Genomic DNA, 25,158 nt, shown 5'->3' with positions numbered 1-25,158 from the left:
AAGAGGCTACAATTTGCACGAGCTCACCAAAATTGGACAGTTGAAGACTGGAAAAATGTTGCCTGGTCTGATGATTCTCGATTTCTGTTGAGACATTCAGATGGTAGAGTCAGAATTTGGCATAAACAGAATGAGAACATGGATCCATCATGCCTTATTACCACTGTGCAGGCTGGTGGTGGTGGTGTAATGGTGTGGGGGATGTTTTCTTGGCACACTTTAGGCCCCTTAGTGCCAATTGGGCATCGTTTAAATGCCACGGCCTACCTGAGCATTGTTTCTGACCATGTCCATCCCTTTATGACCACCATGTACCCATCCTCTGATGGCTACTTCCAGCAGGATAATGCACCATGTCACAAAGCTCGAATCATTTCAAATTGGTTTCTTGAACATGACAATGAGTTCACTGTACTAAAATGGCCCCCACAGTCACCAGATCTCAACCCAATAGAGCATCTTTGGGATGTGGTGGAACGGGAGCTTCGTGCCCTGGTTGTGCATCTCACAAATCTCCATCAACTGCAAGATGCTATCCTATCAATATGGGCCAACATTTCTAAAGAATGCTTTCAGCACCTTGTTGAATCAATGCCACGTAGAATTAAGGCAGTTCTGAAGGCGAAAGGGGGTCAAACACAGTATTAGTATGGTGTTCCTAATAATCCTTTAGGTGAGTGTATATATATATATATATATATATATATATATATTATTAAATATTCCCCTTTTTTGAGCTAATTCGCTACATTAGTCTGGGACTACCTTAAAGTCGTCTGTGAAACCGGGGTGTGTGAGTTTTATGGCTTTTAGTTCTGTTAGATATTTTAACATCGTCTAGGATAATGGTGGGAAAAATTAAATATATGCATAAAAGTAGTAAAAGAAAAATAATAATAATAAAAAAAATGACTGCACTGTCGAACGTTTCCAGGTCATGCAACAAAAATAAGTCAAAATATCTTACTAAAAATCCAACCATGATGGGACACAAAACTACCTTAAGTTAAAGAAGGACTTGTGTAGTCTGACTCTGTGGTCTTTTTTTTAATTTAATGCTCATATTCTTCAGTGATACATTGTCAGCCTTTTTCTAAAATAACTGTAATGTGTGCCAGTGTTTGAAATGTTTTCACTGCAGTAAGTGTGCACTCACTGAACCTGAGGGTCTCCGGTGTGAATGGCTTCACTATTCTGCCCTCTGGTGGCAAATACATGTGGACAGATTGCAAACAAGCATAATGCATGGACATATAATGAAAATAAACTTTATTTTCAGGCTTTTTCCAATATAAACTCGGCACACACAATTCAGAGTGATTCAATTACAGTGAAAGAAATGTAAATAGAAAGCAATCATTTCTAAAGGTGCTTCAAGCCACTAGCTAAGTATTTCATGTTGAGTGTTCACAATCATTGTAAAGGTGCTTCAAGCCACTAGCTAAGTATTTCATGTTGAGTGTTCACAATCATTGTAAAGGTGTTTCCCTCTAAGCTGCTTGAACAGTGACAGTCTTGAATCCACGGAGGATGGTGGACTGAGCGGTCAACACTAAACTAGCGTGAAGCATCTTGGCTCCCGTCATCCTGGGAATGAAACGGATGGGCCTCCTCATGGTTTCTCGAGGCTGGATCGTAAGCCTGAGATATAAAGAACAGGACATTTCAAGACAGGGAAATCACTATTACTACTGCTCATGTTTAGGGTTAGTGATTTACACAAAAAAACAATAACGATTCATCTTAAATCTAGATTAAATCAAGGCTTATAATAATTCTGTTGCAGCAAACTTAAACTAGCATTTAAAGCATAATTTTGATCCTGGTTTAATTTACATATAATATAGTTTAACTTTAATTCTGTTGGTCCACTACTTTAAGTCTGAGAGTTTATATTGTATAATCGGGCAAATCTGCAGGTTTAACACACAGATTAATGTACACTAAAGTTTCTGTTATGCATATGATTGCACAATACACACAGAGAAACTGAAATAACCAGTGATTTTAGTGCTTCTGAAATGCAGGCCGACAAGTGTGTACTGTACTGACACTTTTAATAGACACAGCTGCAGTGAAACTGATGTCACAGATAAACAAGATAAAGATGTCAAAATGTCAGGAACAACCCCACCCACTTTACAGATATTACTGTTTGTACTCGACTGTTAGACGCCCTTCAGAGTCAGGTATGTGAGCTAAATTTACCATGGGAATCTTGTGTGTGCTAAAATACCAAAGTTACTATACTATGACTGTTATTACTGTTAAACAGTACAAAATAGATGAATATGTGAACTTTTTTAAACAGTGTAAGAATGTTTCTGTTATTTTAATTACTTTTTAAATGATTACTATTGTATTATTTATCTAAGTAAAGTCACTATGGTATTATGGTCACCATGGTAAATTTTTACAATTTAGTTTGAGCATCAGCCCAACACACTGCATCAACCAATAATGTGTTTGGGGCGGAGCTATCTGTTTGTCTGACCAATGGCAGACAGGGGTTTGTAAATTAAAACAGTAATTTAACTGAATTACTTGGTTATTTTTGTGCATTTATTTGGTGATCGATCGCTCTAAAAACTGAAATGAAACACTTCACGTACCTCATCTGAACCTTCTCCTCCAAGAGTCCTGAACCCATTACGATGAGGTCACCGCTCACTGCAACGTTGAACGGGTTGGTAAAGGTTACCGTGGCAACTTGCTGTGTGTTAATGATGACCGAGGACTCGTTCTGAATCTGGAAGAAAACACAGGGTTCTTATTAAATTGCTTTATTTCTTTTATTACTTGTGAATTCAATTATGCCAAAAATCTATTTTTATAATATCCTATGATCTTGGAGTGATGCACGTGTTTAAATTAAACTGTTATCCGGTTGTTTTTTATAGTCACAAAACAAACATTGTGTTGTTTCTTAAAGTCAACATGAAACTGCATTTGCAACCCATTAATTGTTTAATGAGGCTCTTTGCCCATGAAATTAGCTCTATATATATATATATATATATATATATATATATATATATAATTTTTTTTTTTTTTTTTTTTTTTAAGGTGCACGATACACCATATCGGTATCGGACGATATATGTCAATTTTTAGTGTTATTATTTTCGTCCCGATAAGAAAAGTTGGCCGATATATTAAAGCCGATCAATAATGGATTATTTCCTTCAGCTGAGATGCTTCAGATACATATAAGGAAAATACAAACATGTGCAGCACAAGTCTGGAATATCGGCTACATACAATTATAATGAAAACATCATAATTGTGTGCATGGGACATGGCTTTTAATGGTGAGACTTTTGTTTTTGTAATCAGGCTCTCAAAAATTATATATTTTTTTTTATTCATCGGCCAATATACAGTATATAGGCGTGTGTATATATATATATATATATATATATATATATATATATATATATATATATATATATATATATAGTGTCTATGATGGGCCACCAATACCTGTATATTGAGGGCAGGGCTGCTGATGTTAAACTCTTCTGAAACCAGCACTCTCTCCTGAGACTTCACATCCTCTATAACCACAGCCAGGTTAACCAGGCAATCCTCCATAGCCTCATTCAGCATGTACTTGTTGAAGGAGATCTCGTGTTTTACAGTCACAGCTGGTGGAGTACAACAAACAGGAATCATGGAGTTGATTGCGCAATTCCTAATGAATCATTTCAACACATTTTTGTGGTAGTCAAAATCATGTAGTCCAATACTATCCAGATGGTTCGCATGACCCCGCTGGTACAGTTCTTGGGAGCTTGGCTAGAGCTTCCCAACCTATCCCGCTGGGTCGCGAGAACCATCAGGCTCGGCTATGCGATTCAGTTCGCACGGTCTCCTCCCCGCTTCCAGGGGAGTCCGCTACACCATGGTCGGTGGCAATGTCCCTGTCATGCGTACGGAGGTCACCACCCTACTAGCGAAGGGTGCAATCGAAACTGTCCCTCCAGCCGAAATGAAGTCCGGCTTCTACAGCCCCTATTTCATTGTACCCAAAAAATCCGGAGGGTTACGGCCAATCCTGGACCAGCGCATCTTGAACCGATCCCTTCACAGGCCTCCGTTCAAGATGCTCACGGCCAAACGCATTTCAAATGTGTGAAGCCACAGGATTGGTTTGCAGCGATCGACCTGAAGGACACCTACTTTTATGTCTCCATTCTTCCTCAACACAGACCGTTTCTACGGTTTGCTATCGAGGGGCAGGCATATCAGTACGCGGTTCTCCCATTCGGGCTAGCCCTGTCTCGCGTCTTCACGAAAGTCGTTGAGGCAGCCCTTGTGCCACTACGGCAAGACGGGGTTCGCATCCTGAACTATCTTGATGACTGGCTGATCCTAGCTCACTCTTGAGACCAGGTTTGCGAACACAGGGACCTAGCGCTCCGGCACCTAGCCCGCCTGGGCATTCAGGTCAACTGGGAAAAGAGCAAACTCTCCCCTGTGCAGATGATCTCTTTTCTCGGTATGGAAATCGACTCGGTCGTCATGTGTGTGCAGCTAATGAGCGAGCACGCACAGTCACTGCTGACTTGCCTGAGACAGTTCGAGGGCAAGAGTGCGGTTCCACTGAAGTTATTTCAGAGGCTCCTGGGCATATGGCATCTGCAGCCGCAGCTACGCTGCTCGGGTTGCTTCATATGAGACCACTTCAGCTCTGGCTTCGCGATCGAGTCCCGAGGTGGGCATGGCAACAAGGCATGCTCCGAGTACCAGTTACTCCAACTTGCCGTCAGACCTTCACCCCGTGGACGAACCTCAGCTTTCTACGGGCCGGAGTGCCCTTAGAACGAGGTTCCAGGCATGTTGTTGTCTCAACAGATGCCTCCACCACGGGCTGGGGTGCCATGTGCAATGGACATGCTGCTGCGGGCTCCTGGACCCCGGCGCCTTTGGCATGTCAATTGCCTCAAGTTGCTGGCGGTACGTTTGGCTCTTCACCGCTTCTGTGCGTTGCTCAAAAACCAGCACGTACTAGTCCGATCAGACAATACCGCGACAGTAGCGTACATCAACCGACAAGGTGGTCTACGCTCCCGCCGTATGTCGCAACTCGCCCGACACCTCCTCCTATGGAGTCAGAAGCATCTGATGTCGCTTCGAGCCGGGAGACCTGAACCGTGCAGCCGACGAGCTCTCACGGTTTCAGCCTCTTCCTGGAGAATGGAGACTCCATCCCCAGTCGGTTCAGCTGATTTGGGAACAGTTCGGGGACACACAGATAGATCTGTTTGACCCAACAACTCTTCCCATTGCAGCCTGTTTTACTCCCTGACTGATGGCACGCTCGGCACGGACGCACTGGCGCACAGCTGGCCGCGAGGCCTCCGCAAGTATGCATTTCCCCCGTGAGCCTTCTTGCACAGACCCGGTGCAAGATAAGGGAGGACGAGGAGCAGGTCATTCTGGTTGCGCCTCATTGGCTCACCCAGACCTGGTTCTCCTCGTGACAGCACCACCCTGGGCAATTCCTCTGAGGAAGGACCTCCTTTCTCGGAGATGGGGCACCGTTTGGCACCCTCGTCCCGATCTGTGGAACCTCCACGTGTGGCTCCTGGAAGGGACGAGGTAGGTTTGAGTACCCTACCACCAGCGGTGGTGGCTACCTTCACTTCCGCTAGAGCATGGTCCACGAGACATGTCTACGTGTTGAAGTGGAACCTCTTCATCACCTGGTGCTCTTCTCGCTGAGAAGACCCCAGAAAATGCCAGATCAGTGTCGTGCTTTTCTTCCTGCAAGAAGGGTTGGAGTGAAGGCTGTCTCCCTCCACCCTGAAAGTGTATGGTGCCGTTATCGCCGCACATCACGACGCAGTTGAAGGTAAGTGCGTGGGGAAGCACGACCTGGTCATCAGGTTCCTGAGAGGAGCGAGGAGACTGAATCCTCCTCGCCCTCCTATCGTACCCTCTTGGGACCTCTCAGTGGTTCTAACTGCCCTGCAGAGTGCTTCCTTTGAGCCTTTACAAACAGTTTAGATTAAGTTCCTGTCAATGAAGACCCAGCCTTGGCACTGCTCTGTCCAGTACGCGCCCGTCATGCTTACGTGGACAGAACGCAGTGTTTCAGGACCTCAGACCAGCTGTTGCTTTGGCATACCAGCAGCAAGGTCAACCATGCCCCATCATTCCATGAAAAACGTGTCAGACAGAAGTATGTTACATTTTGGTCACATGATGCCATGAGTACTGTCCAAAAACTGTTTTTTTTTTTTCAATTTCAATTGTAATTTTGTAAATTATTACGATTATTTCAATTTTTTTGCCAAATCGCCCACCCCTACAGCAGAGTAACTGTGGAAAACAATTAGTCCTAAATACATTTTAACTCAGTTTAAGCACTTTAATATCGGCTGCAGAATTCTTACTTTCATTCGGGCCGATCGTCAGATCATCATGAGCCTCCCAGAAGGTTCCAGTGGGATTACGGTTGTACTCTTTGTTCTGAGCGTTCACGTATTTTCTCAGCAGTTTCGGAATTGCCACGTTGTTAGTGATTATGACGTTGAAAGAAAGGTTTTCTCCGACTACAGGTGCTTTCACAAGCTGGAGAGAAACTCCAATGCCCTGAAGAACTGCATGCAAAGACATGAAAAATCACTGTTATATCACTCAAACAATCAAAGAGCATTATTAATGTGGGAAGAAAAACCAGATGCTAAAACGTACCGCCTCTTCCATTAGCACCTTCACCACTTCGAGCTGGAAGAGAGTATTTTTAAAATGAAGATGAATTACAAATTTGTTTAAATATATATATAAAAAAAAATCGGGATAAAATTGCATACTTCGATAACGACCCTACAAGCTTGATTAAAACATCAAAATATGAGGAAAATATTTCATACATTTTAAATATGAGGGAAGAAAAAAACTTGCTTATGGTATTTATCTGACGAAATTATTTGCGAATTACAGCTACAGTTTTAGGTTTTAGATTTCTATTCAGAAAAATGCATAGAAAACAAAAGGCTGAGACGGGAAAAAGCATGCATTGACTACAACATAACCAGTTATTAATATTTTGTCGGTTCTCTCTTGTTTTGTGCATGTGTTTATAATTGTTTTCTTTGACAGCCTGGCCAAAACTTATGGCTGCAGAATTTGGCATGTTTCATTGCGTTACTATCCCAAATAAAACTATGGACTCCAAGCACAACAACGCAATATATGCTAACAAAATCTTTAACAAATTTGTATTCCAATTTAAATAAAGGGCTGACAATTTTCCAATAGACTCAACATCACTTTTGGCTACTTATTTTTAATATTAATATTATAATTGTTAATTACTTTTGTATATAATTTTATTTATATATATTTTTTGCATTTATTTATTTTTTATTTTTATATCTGTTTATCTTGATGTGAGCATATACAGTTGTTTTCAGTGAGTAAGAAATACTTTTCTCATCTTGATATCTATTAATGCCCTGAGGAACTGCATGAAAAGACATGAAAAATCACTTGTTATATTAAACAATCAAAGAGCAAGTATTGATGTGTGAAGAAAAGCCAAATGCTAAAACCTACCAAATCTTTCAGCAGTACCTCCACCACCTCGAGCTGGAAAGGAATATTACAAAACAATATTTAAATTTAATAAATATCTAAATAAAAATATCATCAGAATTGTATAAGTAGATAAAACATTAAAATATGAGTATATATATATATATATATATATTTTTTTTTTAAATCTTGGTGTGAGCATACACAATTGTATTCAGAGAGTAAGAAATACTTTTGATCTCATCATTTAATATGTTAAAAAATATTTATTTATTGTCATTTTCTTCTTTTTTATCTCTCTTGTTAAAAAGCATAAAAAAAACACTAAAAATATGTTTAAACTAGACTTTGGTTGATGTTGAGTTCATTTTAAAATATTCCCTCAAAGTCTTGTTTAACATCAACCATTATTTGTTATATTTTGCAGATAATGCTGATACTAGATGAATTACACACTTCTTTAAAATTGGAAAGATAAAATGACTTACCATCACTTCTGAACATAAATGGCATTTTATCTAAATGTGAAAGAAATCAGTTGTTGTTGTTTTTTTTATAAAAATCTATTGAACAGTAAGTATTTTTCTTATTCTTTCTCAGTGTTTCTCTTACCAATCTCAGTTTTGTATTCTGACGTGATGTCCTGCATGAGCATGGCTGGACCGGGACGTTTGGTGCAGATCAGGGCTCCGACTGAGTCTTTGTCAACGCTGGTTGCTAATATCTTCCCATCTCTGATGATTATTCTACGCACATCTGCATTGACTTCTGCGTAAACGAACGGCACATCGTATGGCGCGTTCACCTTCTGCTCATGAACGGCTTTCACAGCAGCAGGACCACAGCGGTACATTCCTGTGACAGATTCAGTTTATGTTTTAGCATCAACAGCATCATATCAATTGGTAGCAATTGGTTTTATCCGCATGCAGGGATAAAAAGCATTTGAGTTTTCTATATGCATTAGCATTGACTGACCGATGCTTGTCTCTTGCGGCGTGGGGTCAAGAACCTGCCAGCCGTCATAATCTCCATCCAGATCAGGCCTCTTCATCCAACTCTCCACCCACACATGGAAGTTCCTGAAAAAGCCCAAACACTTAACTCACATTTTGACAGATTAAAAACACTGAACAATTAATTTCAACCGCAATCAATTCAGGTTTATTTGTAAAGGTACTGTATCCTAATAAGAAACACAGTAAAAGACTTAGACAAAAAAATAAGTACATTACCATTCGAAAGTTTGGGAACGTTTTTTTTTTGGGAAGAAATTAATACTTTTATACAGCAAGGATGCATAACATTGATCAAAAGGGACAATAAAGACATTTATAATATTACGAAAGATTTCTATTCCAAATAAATGTTGTTCTTTTGAACTTTTTTTATTCATCAACAATCCTGCAAAAAAAAAAAATCACGGTTTTCACAAAAATATAAAGCAGCAAATCATCATTATTAAATTATAATGATTTCTCGAAGGATCATGTGACACTGAAGACTGGAGTAATGATGCTGAAAACTTTGATCACAGGAATAAATTACAGTTTAAAACATAATCAAATAGAAAACAGCCATTTTAAATTGTAATAATATTTCACTGTTTTTACTGTATTTTTGATCAGATAAATGCAGCATTGGTGAGCAGAAGAAACTTCTTTCAAAAACATTTAAAAATCTTTCCGACCCCAAACTTTTGAAAAGTAGTGAATGTTTTAGCAACATAACTATAATGAGAAGACTTTTTAGCTTCAAGGCGTAACTCACCAGACGCTATCCTGGCCGATGGACAGCTTTTCCCCCTTCTCCGAGTAATATTCCTCAATCACCATGTTCGCGTTTGTGTCGTGAGCGGAGTTAAAGTTGGTGACCACTCGAGTTGGAATGCCGAGGGCTCTCATTACTGTGACACAAACAAATGCATTTTATATATCGATCATCAACAGCACTAATTCAATTACCAGTGACCCATTAAAGGAATACTTCACCCAAAAACATAACAATTACACACCCCAAACACAGATTATTTTACTCAACACAATCTGAGAAACACAAAGCCATTGGCTCTTTTGGAGCTTGGCTGTATAAACCACCGTCCATTTTCACTGTATGAAAAAGAGCAGCTTGAACTTTCTTGCAAACATCTCCTTTTGTGTTTCACAGAAAATTACAGCATGCCGGTTTGCAAGATTTTGGGGTAAACCTGTGTACTTTTCCGGTGTCTTCTAGTACCATATTCTCTTTTCCTATTGGTCTCTGGAATTGCCAGTCCGCTGTAAACAAAGCTGATTTCATTACATCTATTTCTAGTCATTTGGGTCTCAGTCTACTGGCCCTGACTGAGACCTGGATCAGACCAGAGGACACTGCCACACTGGCTGCCCTCTCCACTAAATTCACTTTCTCACACACCCCTCGCCTGACTGGTAGGGGTGGTGGTACTGGTCTGCTCATCTCAAACGATTGGAAATTTAATCATTTACCACCTCTGTGTGACAACAGCTCATTTGAATCACATTCAATTACTATCACTAGCCCTATTAAAATCCATTTTGTAGTTGTATATCGTCCCCCAGGGCAGCTTGGCAGTTTCTTGGAAGAGCTTGATATGCTTCTCTCATCCTTCCCTGAGGACGGTACTCCTCTCATAGTTCTTGGAGACTTCAACATCCACCTAGAAAAACCTCAGGCTGCTGATTTCCCCACTCTGCTCGCCTCATTCGACCTCAAACGAGTATCTACTGCGGCTACTCACAAATCAGGTAACCAATTAGACCTTATCTACACACGCTACTGCTCCACTGACCATACACTGGTCACTCCACTGCACACCTCAGATCACTTCCTCCTCACTCTCAACCTCAACCTGCCACAGAACACAACACACACTCCTCCACAGGTCACCTTTCGGAGAAACCTACGCTCACTCTCACCCTCTCGCCTATCCTCTCTGGTCTCATCCACACTTCCTCCACCTGATCAGCTTTCAACACTAGATACTAACAGCGCAACTGATAATCTTTTCTCCACTTTAATATCCTGCTTGGACAACTTCTGCCCCCTGTCCTCCAGGCCAGCCCGTGCCACACCCTCTGCCCCCTGGTTATCTGATGTTCTCCGTGAACATCGTTCGAAACTCAGGGGTGCAGAGAGGAAGTGGCGCAAATCGAATGATCCTACTGACCTTGGTCTTTATCAGTCCCTCCTCTCTTCCTTCTCTGCTAATATCTCTACTGCTAAAATGACTTACTATCACAACAAAATTAGCAATTCTTCAGATTCTCGCATGCTTTTCAAAACATTCTCCTCTCTTCTCAACCCTCCTCCTCCTCCTCCTTCATCAACACTAACAGCTGACGATTTTGCTACATTCTTTATAAATAAAACAACCTCCATCAGCGGCCAATTTTCCAATCCACAAACTGACACACGTACTTTACCAGCTAACACACACTTTCTACCCTCCTTCTCTCTACTTTCAGAGGCAGAAGTCTCCAAACTCCTCCTTTCCAATCGCCCTACCACCTGTCCGCTTGATCCTATTCCCACTAACCTACTTCAAGCCATTTCATCCTCGGTTGTACCCACACTCACACACATCATAAACACCTCTCTTCACACTGGCACCTTTCCCACAGCATTTAAGCAGGCTCGTGTAACCCCACTGCTTAAGAAACCCACTCTAAATCCAGCACATCTGGAGAATTACCGACCGGTATCTCTCCTTCCATTCGTTGCGAAAACACTTGAACGAGTTGTTTTCAACCAGATCTCTTCCTTCCTTACACAGAACAACCTCTTGGACAACAATCAGTCTGGTTTCAAAAGTGGACACTCAACTGAGACTGCCCTGCTCTCAGTAATTGAAGCTCTGAGACTGGCAAGAGCAGCTTCCAAATCCTCAGTTCTCATCCTGCTGGATCTGTCTGCTGCCTTTGACACAGTTAACCATCAGATCCTCATGTCAATCCTAAAGATGAAGGGCATCTCGGGAACCGCACTCCAATGGTTCAAGTCTTACCTCTCAGGTAGGTCCTTTAGGGTGTCGTGGAGGAGAGAGGTGTCTAAACCCAACATCTATCTACTGGAGTGCCTCAGGGCTCAGTGCTTGGACCGCTTCTCTTTTCCATCTACATGACATCACTAGGATCTGTGATTCAGAAACATGGCTTCTCCTATCACTGCTACGCTGATGACACACAACTCTACCTCTCATTCCAGCCTGACGATCCGACGGAAGCTGATCGTATCTCAGCCTGCCTGACAGACATTTCTGGCTGGATGAAGGACCACCACCTTCAACTAAACCTTGCGAAGACAGAGCTCCTCGTGGTCCCGGCCAACCCAACACTTCACCACAATTTCACCATTCAGCTAGACTCGTCATCCATAACTCCATCTAGGTCAGCCAGGAACCTTGGTGTGGTAATTGATGATCAATTGAACTTCACAGACCACATTGCTAGAACTGCCCGGTCATGTAGATTTGCCTTGTACAACATTAGGAGGATCAGGCCCTTCCTCAGAACTTCATCAGAACTCCTTGTCCAAGCACTTGTTTTATCCAGACTTGACTATTGCTCTCCTGGCTGGTCTTCCAGCTTGCACAGTCAAACCTCTGCAACTGATCCAGAACGCCGCAGCTAGAGTGGTCTTTAACGAGCCGAAAAGGGCACACGTCACTCCTCTCCTCACAAAATTGCACTGGTTGCCAGTTGCAGCTCGCATCAAATTCAAGTCACTGACGTTTGCCTACAGAACAACCACTGGTTCTGCTCCGTTTTACTTTAACTCTTTACTTCAGACTTACGTGCCATCTCAAAGAGGCACAAAATCTCTTTCTCGGACCTTTACCATGTCTGTTCCCTGCTGGTGGAATGATCTGCCTATCTCAACCAGAGCGGCTGAGTCCATAGCCACTTTCAAGAAACGGCTGAAGACGCTTCTTTTTAGACAGCACTTGATCCAGTAATACTAACACTTTCTCTACTACTCTATTCTATTCTGTTCTATTTAAAAAAAAAAAAAAAAAATTCTGCGTTAGATTAAACTGAGAAGGGTCATAGCACTTGCATATTGTTGTCCTACTGTTAGTTTAACTGCTTCTATTGTTCTCATTTGTAAGTCGCTTTGGATAAAAGCGTCTGCTAAATGAATAAATGTAAATGTAAATGTAATGTAAATTAAAACTTTAAGGACTTGTTTTTTTTAATGTTTTTTTAAAAGAAGCCTCTAATGTTCATCAAGGCTGCATTTATTTGATCAAAAATACAGTAAAAACAGTGATATATTATTGCAATTTAAAATAGCTGTTTTCTATGTGAATATATTGTAAAATATTCCTGTGATCAAAGCTGAATTTTCAGCATCATTACTCCAGTCTTCAGTCCTTCAGAAATCATTCTAATATGAGGATTTGCTGCTCAAGAAACATTTATGATTATTATCAATGTTGAAAACAGTTGTGCTGCTTCAGATTTTTGTGGAAACTGATGATTTTGATGAATAGAAAGTTCAAAAGAACATTATTTATTTGAAACATTTTGTAACATTATAAACGTCTTTACTGCCTCTTTTAATTAATTTAATGCATCCTTGCTACATACATATACAGTGCAATGCATAAGTGAATACACCCATGCTAAAGTTGACTAAAAAGAGGAATAAAAAATCATATTTTGGAAATTGAACTTAATGCCTTAATTTTAAAAATTAGGAAAAATCCAACCTTTAAGGACACCAATTTTCTTTGTGAATGAATAATGTATCGTAAATAAATAAATGTTCTTCCTTAAAATACATGGTGCATAAGTGAGTACACCCCTATGTTAAATTCCCATAGAGGCAGGCAGATTTTTATTTTTAAGTATTTAAAAAAAAAAAAAATTTAAGGATACTATGCATCCTGATAAAGTTCCCTTGGCCTTTGGAATTAAAATATCCCCACATCATCACATAGCCTTCACCATACCTAGAGATTGGCATGGTTTTATTTCAGTTAGCCTAAAAGCTAGTTTGATTTGCATTGAGAGATGATCTTATGGAAAGTACCCCATGCCAATCTCTAGGTATGGTGAAGGCTATGTGATGATGTGGGGCTATTTTAATTCCAAAGGCCAAGGGAACTTTATCAGGATGCATAGTATCCTAAAAAAAATTTTTTTTAAATACTTAAAAATAAAAATCTGCCTGCCTCTATGGGAATTTAACATAGGGGTGTACTCACTTATGCACCATGTATTTTAAGGAAGAACATTTATTTATTTACGATACATTATTCATTCACAAAGAAAATTGGTGTCCTTAAAGGTTGGATTTTTCCTAATTTTTTAAATTAAGGCATTAAGTTCAATTTCCAAAATATGATTTTTTATTCCTCTTTTTAGTCAACTTTAGCATGGGTGTATTCACTTATGCATTGCACTGTATATATAATTTTTTTTTTTTTTTTTTTTTTTTTTTTTTTATAATAATCTGACCCCAAACGTTCTAACGGTAGTGTAAGAACTCATACTGGTCGCACCTGTACACATGACAGCAGCGAACACCCAGCACTGTCCGTATCTCACAGGGCTGAATTGTGTTTCTGACCACTTCCAGAGAATATCTGCGCTGCCGGACCACGTGGAGGGGTTTACACCATCGCTGTACTTTCCTGACCAGTTCCCCATTAACACCCCTTTATCATCCTGACAGTTCACCTGATGAGAAAGACAGAGAGACTACATGAGCACATGGAGAGAGTGAGTGGAGAGCAGAGAATGAGAGGAGATCCTCCTCACCATAGCTGAGATCACACGCCCGATGTACACCGGATTGTTGCGGTTCAGAAGATCTTTCCTCGTATCTGCTTGAGATTGAGGACTCAACTGCAGCAACTTCATACAGATGTCCAGTATTCCTTTTTCATACTGAAAATACATGTGTGTCAGGTGTTAATGAGAAGCTTTTTCAGTGTTGTGCCTTCAGATTCAACAGTCTCGTTACAAAAAACGTCTCACCTGATCGAAAGACCAGGGTCTGGAGACGACGTTCCCGGGGCTGCCTTTAAACAGCAGGCCAATGTCACTCCTGATGTATTCATTCCTCAGATCCTCCGACTGCAGGAACACGGAATCAGCTGCAGAATAACAGAAGAGGGTGAGCTTGGTATAATGACAATAAATGAAAGCAATAAGCCGTGCATTACAGTGATTTTGAGTGATCGTATTGAAATCCGTTTCGCGTTTCGATTTACACCTGGTCTTTTCACGATCGGATAGCTATGCGATCACAGAAAACGCATGAAGAGGTTGAATGTGTTCATTTTGTCGTTATGTTGAACAAAAGAAAATATTTTGAAGAATGTTAGTAACCAAACATTTCTGGTTCCCATTGACTTCCATAGTAGGCTATGGAAAAAAAAAATTCTATAGAAGTCAATGGGGACAAGCAACTGTTTAGCAAAATATCTTCTTTTGTGTTTAACAGAACACAGAAACTCATACAGGTAGCCTACATACTATTGTTCATTTACAGTTCTTCCTCCTGCTCACCTTGGCACCAGGGGTTGCAGAGGAGCGTGAACTGTCCGAGCACATGTGTTTTAATGCTCCCGCGGGTCTCGACCCTCAGGTGAAGTGTATAGACTCCTACTGAGGAAGACGCAGGACTGAACAGTGATACGGTCAGCGTACGGCCTGCGTTCGGTTCTGGTACCCTCCTCTCCAGAATAGCACTCCATTGAGACGGAGAAGGTTGTCCAGACACAGAGACCGGCATCTCCACAGACAGCGGCCCTGCGAAGAACACAGTGGGGTTCAGACTTAAACACAAATATAGGGCTCTGGAAGTCAAATACTACTCATGTTCACCATTAAGGAATTAGTTTTTATCAATAACCTTTCAAGACTGACTTACTATAAGCTCTGAGCTGTTAAGCAATAGTGTATACGTCTGTAGAACCCATATGAAAATCTGTCCTACACTCAAAATACTTTGGTTGCACTTTATTTTACAGTACGTGCACTTTTGTATTATCTAAAAAAAAAAGTACAGGGTAATATATGGTAACTACATAGGTTATGGTTAGGTTTAGGGGTAGGTTCTGGGTTAGTACCTAGTTATTGCACTTAATATAATAAGTATAGTATGTACGTGGGGAACAAGACTGTAAAATAAAGTGCTATCAATACCCTTTTTTATTTGCATGTATTGGAATTGAAGGGGGTGGATTGGATCAAGGTATTAATCAATATTTGTACTAAATATCAAATGAGTTGAATGACTTCTCTGGAGATTTTACTTTGTTATAGAGGTTACAACTGTGATTACTGAAATGTTCTTTTCGTGTATTCTTTAACATCAGTATTTGATATCTGAATGCAGCTTGCTCATTTATCCCGGCTTCCAGAAATTAAATAGGGAAATGATTTGTGTTTGAGAAAGGTCTTCAATATGTTAAAACATATAGGGGTCATTGAAGCCAATAATTTAAGGGACCATTTCTATGTTAAAGCCTTACTTAGACTAAAATGTATCTCTCCTTGAGAAAGAACGCATTATCTTGATGTTTTGAGACTAGACTCCTGTTTATAGTTAGAGCCTGGCCAAATCTAACCTTGGAAAAGCTGTGTGTAGGTGTGTGTGTTAGTCTTCTTGGTTACAGGTTAAGGAACCACTGGCATTATTGGAGATTGACTAAGTTGTTGTTCGGGACATGCTGGCACCCAGCAACCCAAATCTGTGACATGGAAGGTCACGACGTGCCTAACTTCAGGGTCCGAGTGTCAGCTGCATAATCTATGGAGATATGTTTCCGTCTATCTGTATATGTGTGAAAATATGTTTATCAATTTCTTAGCCAATCAGAATCATTCTGTAAGCAATGACGTAGCTTAGACCTTGGAAATGGTATAACTGCTGTGATCTTTGTAACTGTAAGCGGGGCGGCCTACGAACTCCTGTGTGAGTCTTGAAGCTGAACTTCTGCTGATGAAACTGCAAACTATCTTCAGTCAAACTTTTCTTCAATTGTTTATAATTCTGACTCCGGGTCTTCATTCAAACATCTGGTCCTTGGGTCCTAAACTGTTAACCTCTAACAGAATAAACCAAAATATATATATATATATATTTTTTTTTTATCAATGACTTATAGTCAATAGATACATTTTTTAAATGATTTCTATCATTTTTAACTAAAACATTGCCATGTAATTGCAATGCTTTATTATGGGATGAATAAATTACCTCATAAAATAAAAAATGGTAATATATATAGTACATCTTACGAACACTTTTTTTGCTTTCAGTTCATGAGCACAATCGAGCAGGATTCACTCAAAAAATATTTAGGCCTAAATTTAAGATTTATGCATTTGGTTTTCATATAAGGTTTCCATCTATTTGAATTACAAACTCTTAAAATTAACAAACTAATAAACCTAATGTGATGCATATTTGTCAGTCATACTGAAACAGGTAAGATTTATTTAATGGTACTAATAAACTGAATGTGTTTTAAATACACAAAATCCAGGTTTATATGTATATATATTAAATATTTATAAATGAATAAATTAAATTTCTTTCCTAATGCACAGATTCATGCTGATTCTAAGCGATTTGAATAACTGCATTTGGAAAATATGATTATTTACTGATGAATCGTAATGGAGAAAGAGTGAGGTAAGGCTGCACGTTTATTTATCACATACCTAGAACAATCCGGAAGAACAGTTTATCCTTCAGTGGATCGAATGGCCGTCCATCATAATTGATGAGGATGGTGAAGGGCTGTCCTCTGCGCAGCACCAGAGTGCTGGAGCTCAGACCATCAGTCTTGTGCCGGATCTGGTTCTGGACCTGCTGCAGGTGGACATTTCGAAGCTTCAACTCTGTAGAAAAATGAGCAAATGTCAAATTATTTGTGAGGACGCTGAAAATTTTTGATATAAAAATAGAAACAATTTAAAATAACTAATTACTGACCATAAAATGTTTATGTAGATAATAGAAATTTCAAATTAATAGCAATTAATCGTTTATAAACAACTATTATAAAAAATATATATATCTAAAAATGATAGCAGCAATAATCTGCTAAAATTAAATGACATGCATAGAAAATATTAAAGCAGTAAATTCTTTAAAAACACAACCATGAATAGTAAAGTAACTGAAGCTTACCGTCCATGAGATACTGCTGTGTTGTCGTTTGCAGTTAGATTCAGGTTCTACCTTTATTGTGCTTTATATATGACATTCTTCAGCCCCTCCCTGAGACGTCAGACCACATTCAAGTGAAGTCAACATGAAAAATGTTGCAATCGGAACAACACCTAAAACAGTAATGCAATCACTCATGCCAGAGCACTGTGCGTTTCAGCGGGTGGATGCAGTACTGTAAGTGAGGTCACACAATGAGTAATGCACATGCATGTCATCAGACATCTGCATTTATTGGGATAAAGGTGAGATCACAATCTAAAAAATGCTGAGTTGTTTCATCTTATGGATGATAAAAAAAAAAATCATGTGTTGCACTTAATATTTGCTTTTGATTCTGTGGATCATGGCCTTCTTTTGCAAAGGCTAAAATGTATAGGTTTTTTGTAATACAGTGCTTAAGTGTTTTTTTTAACTATTTGACTGGAAGAACTCAGTGTGTCTAAATCATTATAATTCTACTCCTCTAACAATAAAGGCAGGTGTTCCTCAAGGATCTATTTTGAGACCAATTTTATTTTCTATTTATATAAATGAACTTCTTGCAGGAATAGAGCCAGCAAATATACACTTTTATGCATGTGTATACTATGGCTCCATGCAAGTGTCTGTACACATCATTGTAATTTATATAAAATGACACACTTCACTGTGCTTAAGGAGGAAAAAGGATATAATTTTAATTTTAAAAGATTTACTGGATAAGTTTGTCGGCAAATTGTACTAGCATATACAATACCAGATCTACTGGAAAAAAGTTTACTTAGGATGCCAATATTCCACACAGAGCTATATATATATATATATATATATATATATATATACATATATATATATATATATATATATATATATATATATATACATACATACACACACACACTCACCTAAAGGATTATTAGGAACACCATACTAATACTGTGTTTGACCTCCTTTCGCCTTCAGAACTGCCTTAATTCTACGTGGCATTGATTCAACAAGGTGCTGAAAACATTCTTTAGAAATGTTGGCCCATATTGATAGGATAGCATCTTGCAGTTGATGGAGATTTGTGGGATGCACATCCAGGGCTCGAAGCTCCCGTTCCACCACATCCCAAAGATGCTCTATTGGGTTGAGATCTGGTGACTGTGGGGGCCATTTTAGTACAGTGAACTCATTGTCATGTTCAAGAAACCAATTTGAAATGATTCGAGCTTTGTGACGGTGCATTATCCTGCTGGAAGTAGCCATCAGAGGATGGGTACATGGTGGTCATAAAGGGATGGACATGGTCAGAAACAATGCTCAGGTAGGCCGTGGCATTTAAACGATGCCCAATTGGCACTAAGGGGCCTAAAGTGTGCCAAGAAAACATCCCCCACACCATTACACCACCACCACCAGCCTGCACAGTGGTAACAAGGCATGATGGATCCATGTTCTCATTCTGTTTACGCCAAATTCTGACTCTACCATCTGAATGTCTCAACAGAAATCGAGACTCATCAGACCAGGCAACATTTTTCCAGTCTTCAACTGTCCAATTTTGGTGAGCTTGTGCAAATTGTAGCCTCTTTTTCCTATTTGTAGTGGAGATGAGTGGTACCTGGTGGGGTCTTCTGCTGTTGTAGCCCATCCGCCTCAAGGTTGTGCGTGTTGTGGCTTCACAAATGCTTTGCTGCATACCTCGGTTGTAACGAGTGGTTATTTCAGTCAAAGTTGCTCTTCTATCAGCTTGAATCAGTCGGCCCATTCTCCTCTGACCTCTAGCATCAACAAGGCATTTTCGCCCACAGGACTGCCGCATACTGGATGTTCTTCCCTTTTCACATCATTCTTTGTAAACCCTAGAAATGGTTGTGCGTGAAAATCCCAGTAACTGAGCAGATTGTGAAATACTCAAACCGGCCCGTCTGGCACCAGCAACCATGCCATGCTCAAAATTGCTTAAATCAACTTTCTTTTCCATTCTGACATTCAGTTTGGAGTTCAGGAGATTGTCTTGACCAGGACCACACCCCTAAATGCATTGAAGCAACTGCCATGTGATTGGTTGATTAGATAATTGCATTAATGAGAAATTGAACAGGTGTTCCTAATAATCCTTTAGGTGAGTGTATATGTATATATATATATATATATATTATATATATATATATATATAAATATATATACACACCAGGAAGGTCCCGTTAAGATACAGTATATATAAAAAACTGTGAAATGGTTTTGTATTTAAAGCAGCATAAACTAAAGGCAGTATAACAAACATTGCACGGATGTATTATTACAATTTAAATAACAGTTTTTGTTTGTTTGTTTTTGCATTACATTATGATAAATGGATGAAGAGGGCTCATGGTGAAAAAATTCAAATCTGAATACAAATTCTACAAAAAATGCTTAAAGGTGCATTCTGTAAGAATGACAACTAGTGGTCGAAATAGGTACTGCAGTCCAATTCAAAATATCGGAAAACGTCGTTAGTCCCGCTACCTGTTCCTCAGGCTCGACGCTCACACGGGTTGCCAGTTTGAGCACACGCAACAGGAACGAGCACAATGGACAATGAAAATTGGCAATCACAGATCAAAACAAAAACAAACATTCCAGCCTGGAAACGCACATTTAAAAGTAAAATAACTGGCTGTAGAAGTGTTTTTCAGAGAAACAAGTATGTGAACTTAGCATGTTTCTTCAATATATGCAAACATATTATGGTATTTTTATGCTTCAGTAGAGTGAAAAAGTTACATACAGCACCTTTAATTTAAGCAAAATGAATGCATTTAACGAAATGCAATCTTTCTTCTGATTATGAGGTGAAATGTTTTGTTCTTAAAAGGTTTCATGTGATTTACCCTCATAGATGACTAATAATGAGCCATGAAGTGGTATAATAGATTTTTTTTTTTTTTGGGTGACATTTTCATTGTTGTATAAGTGCATAATAAATCTGCATTCTATAAAGACTGAAAGGTCTACATTTACAAAGCCTGACACTGATCTAGTCACGGAAAGGGCTTGAGATCACACACCCACACTGTGAATATGGTGAATATAAGCATCTATCATATACCAGGTCTGCCATGCAGAAGGCGTGGTGCTGTCAGGCCTGGTGACACCCAGATCACTCCTCGACTCTGTCATTATATGAGTTCTTTGGAAAATGGGCACTCTCATTCGGTAGGAGGATTATGAAATACTCTATATGACAAAAGAACACCAGCACATTAAGCATTTAAGAGGACTTCACATGAATTAAAGACTGTGAACTGTAAAAAGCCAACTTGAGAAAACGGTCTTTGAAGTTAGTATGAAGATGTCAGCAAGAATTCATTATAAATGTGTCAGTTTATAATTATAATGTGGTCTGAATGCAGGGTTATTATAGTTAAACTAAAACCATAAAAAAAATATTTTTTTGTTTCAATATCTTTTATAGCAATAAGAACTGAAGAGTGTACATTATGCAGAATGTGCTGATAAACAGCAAAAATATATTTTATTATATTTAATAACGCATACACAAGCATGATAAGCAAAAACATCTAATAAGCATAGGTGACAGTGAGAAAATAAACTATTATTAGCCCAACACATTTTTTGTTGCTTTAAATAATAATAATAATAATAAAATATATAATATATATATATTTTAAAAAACTTTATTTTATTTTAGCTATTGCCAAAGCAACATTTCTCATTTTCATTTAGTTTAACTTGATGTTGTAAAATAATGAAAACTGGCATAAAAAGCTATATAGACATTTATAAAACAAAAACCAAACAAAATGACTAAAACTTTGAATAAAAACGACAGTTGAATTTCGTGTTCATGATTTAACAACAGGAATTGACTTTCTAAAGAATTTACAGAAGTGTCAAGCAATTTGGCACCGTTGCTAGTTTGAGGCCCGTCCCTATATAAACATACACCTTCAGTTTTGCCGTCTCATAATGCAGGTTTCTGCAAATGACTCAACAAGGTTATTGATGCTCCAGCGGTTTATATTGGCCTTGCTAAACACATTGGCACGTATAACACCAGTCCTATAGCGAACAGCAGCACTGTTCCTCTTTACACATGTGACCGTCCAACTAAAATCACACCAAAAGTGTCTGATGCTTTTGAAAGGAAACAACTGAGTCTTTATCCCACGGATGCTCCTTTCCAGCCTACGGCTTAAAATTATTAAGTGAACAATGAATTATTCAGCGAAACCAAGTTTCTATAGACATGACCTATTTTATGTCTGAGAATCTGTACTTTTCTCAAGAACTTCTGAAACCAAATGTTTAACTTTTTAATATTATTTAATTAACACATCAAGGGAAAAACATTTTATTTTAACCTTCAAAGTATTTCAGCCTTGAGGACTGAAGGCTTTGCTTTAATGCTTTTATTATTGACTTTTATTTGACTATTATCGTCTTATTGACTTAATAAGCCAATCAATTTTGTTTATTTAAAACAGCCAAATGTGTACAGTGTAATTTAACATACATTTGTGATTATAAATAAATGTTACAAAACTAAGCATATTGCTGACTTTCAATAGGGTACAATTTTGGCTCAATAATTTTCCATAATTTCTTAATATTTTCTACGTACCTTTTTTTCTAGACTAGCGGATGCGATAAATAATTCTGTATTATAAATTTTTAAGGTCAGACAAGTAGTTTGTTGAGGGTTGATTTGTAAAGAAGGACTCCACACCTGCGCAAATATATATTCCAACACGTCTGTGTTTGCTAGGGGTGTAACGGTTCACAAAATTCATGGTTCGGTTCGACACGATACACTGGTGTCACGGTTCGGTACGTTTTTGATACAGCAAAAAGAAAGAAATGCCAGAGAAATTTCCTTGATTTTAATTTTTTATTTATAAAAACTAACATCATAAAGTATTATCATTTTTTACTTTGAGCAATGATGGAGCTATACTTGACTCTTCTTAGGAGCATATAAAACAAAAACAGCTCCTTGCTCCTTGAATAAAATGAAATGTAATATTGTAGTAGTTATAAACAAAGGTTATTTTATTTCAGATTTACATTTGAGGCCAGCAATTTTTATTCATAATGTCGAAATAAAACCGACATACTTGAAAGCATTGTACTATTCCTGCCAAACTTCCATGGTTTCAGTTAGTGTTACTATAGTAAATCCATGGTGAATGTTGCTGATCTGTGGAAAATGTACGTGTGATATGGGTTTCAGAAGTAGGTGTGGCAAAATGGCTTGATAGAGCCAACGAAGATCCCCTGGCGCTATGTTTCACGTACAGGTATGAAATTCGGTAGACATGTAATAGGACAATATCTACAAAAAAGTCTCAGAGGGCCAATCTGAAGTGAGATATGGATCATTTGACTTGGCTAAGTGCTAATGTATGTGATTAACACCACAAAAAAGGAAGTTGTTTTACATTTTATGCATTTGGCAGATGCTTTTATCCAAAGCACACTGCATTTCAAGGTATACGTTTTACATTCTTATCAGTTCTTGCTTTCCCTGGGAATCGAACCCATGACCTTGGCGTTGTAAGCGCCGATGCTCTACTGTTTGAGCTACAGGAAGGCTTGGAAGGTTTTAATTCAGGAGTTTAATCTACAGGAAGGTTTTAATTCAGGCATGCGATGACCAATCTGCCCCAAACTTCACATGTTTGATAAGTCCCACCCTGAATACATCTACATGACAATATTCAGTTATAGTAATAGCGCCACCTGCTGGTAGCAGGAATTGTGGCAAATACAAATGACTTTGACATAATCCTATATTTACATACTGCCCACCGTGCTCTGTTTTCATAAAGCCGCCGAGTGGCGGTGGCACGGGTGCGAGGACCCTTTTCATCGCTGCTTGCAGCTTTAATTTCCTATTATCACTGTTAAGCTGCTTTGAAACAATTCATATTGTTAAAAGCGCTATATAAATGAAGGTGACTTGACTTCACTATATATATATATACATAACTAAATTTCATAACCCAGTTACCTGAAGCAGGATAATATGTTGATAAGATAATACAAATGCAATTGGACGGTTGGTGTTTAAACACCATTACAGCTTCCTTGACTTTATGGCGAGTAACATGTTAAAATACCATAAAATGGCCATTTAAAAAACTATATAAGGTTATTGAAGTTTGCTTTAGATAAATACACTAAAATGGATTCAGGGTTGACAAAAAAGTTTGCTGGGTAATATCATTTCCTAAGAGGACTTAAACCAGAATAAATGTAATAAGATATGTTTAAGCGATATATCTAGCATGTGGATCATAGATCTTCATTTGAACTTGTGTTTGATTCTGGAACATAATATTCAGCATAGTGTGTATATGATCTGATCCCAGCGATTGTTGAAAATAAAAATGCTGTTTTCACCCACAGTAATGTTCATTTATACAGTTTTAATACATATGGGAAACTATGGATAATAAATATATTTCAAACATTATTAATGACTCACGCATATATATTCTGGTACTGTATTTAATCAATTAATACATTAATTCTTCCATCAAATCTGCACCAACGTAATGCATGGAAAAAATTACTCTTGACTATAATGGCAAAAGAAAATTACTCTTGACTATAATGGCAAAAGAAAATTACTCTTGAATTTCAACTTAGTAAATTGTTGCTTATACTGGTCCTTGCATTTCAATAATTAAAAGTTTTGCAATCAGCAGAAGAATAAAATATATAAAGCGCTTAACCAATTTATCAATGCTGTGGTGAGAATCAGGAATAAACTATGGACCCACATGACTAATTATTTACAATTAAAAATTATGAACATAGTCATTATTTTGTTTTAATGACTGCGATGTTAAGTTTTATGTAATATGACACCAAAAAGTGCAGCACCAAAACATGCCCAGGTCATATTTTCCCCCAATAACAAGTGAAAAAACAAACTATATAAATTGCACAAAGAAAATTAAGTTTTGACAGGTTTCATGATTCTCACTCCTCAACCATGATGCAAAAATAGGATTTATTTATAAGGCTTTTGTGTTGTTAAATGTACTCATCATGGCAGTATTTATACTATCAGAAACAGTATCACTTTACAATAAGGTCTCATTTATTTACAATAATTAATACATTAAACTAACAATGAGAAATATATTTTACAGCATTTATGAACCTTTCTTAATGTTAGTTAATAAAAATGCTCATGTTAGCTCACAGTGCATTAACTAATGTTAACAGATGCTACTTTTAATCTTAAAAGTAAATGTTAAGGTTAATATTAAGATTAATAAATGCTTAATAAATGTATTGTTCGCTGTTAAGTTCATGCCAACTAATACAGTGAACTAATGTTAACCGATGAAACCTTATTGCAAAGTGTTACCAGAGAAACTATCTAGCATTGAGAATAAAGGGAATAATAGGAAA

The 25,158-nt window shown here is 38.3% G+C and overlaps 1 protein-coding gene across 2 annotated transcripts; it reads right to left on the bottom strand.

Annotated features, from left to right (window-relative positions):
• Positions 1-1,252: 1,252 nt before the first annotated feature.
• On the bottom strand, positions 1,253-17,813 carry LOC307165371 (protein-glutamine gamma-glutamyltransferase 5-like). 2 transcript variants are annotated; one of them, XM_079882950.1, is made up of 16 exons: positions 17,719-17,813; positions 17,247-17,426; positions 15,084-15,326; positions 14,550-14,668; positions 14,331-14,459; positions 14,072-14,249; positions 9,316-9,451; positions 8,524-8,627; positions 8,158-8,400; positions 8,034-8,063; positions 7,567-7,599; positions 6,703-6,735; positions 6,402-6,608; positions 3,484-3,647; positions 2,613-2,749; positions 1,253-1,641 (listed from the first exon to the last, which is right to left on the bottom strand). In XM_079882950.1, exons 1-16 carry the CDS (start codon positions 17,723-17,725, stop codon positions 1,491-1,493), a joined length of 2,094 nt encoding a protein of 697 aa, XP_079739076.1. In that variant the 5' UTR covers positions 17,726-17,813; the 3' UTR covers positions 1,253-1,490. The 2 variants fall into 2 exon arrangements, with proteins under 2 accessions (XP_079739076.1, XP_079739077.1); XM_079882951.1 differs by lacking the exon at positions 7,567-7,599.
• Positions 17,814-25,158: the final 7,345 nt, after the last annotated feature.

Source organism: Squalius cephalus, assembly GCF_949319135.1.
Source record: "Squalius cephalus genome assembly, chromosome: 10".
Taxonomy (NCBI): domain Eukaryota; kingdom Metazoa; phylum Chordata; class Actinopteri; order Cypriniformes; family Leuciscidae; genus Squalius; species Squalius cephalus.
The sequence above is the reverse complement of the archived record's forward strand: the minus strand, read 5'-3'. Positions and strand labels throughout refer to the sequence as shown.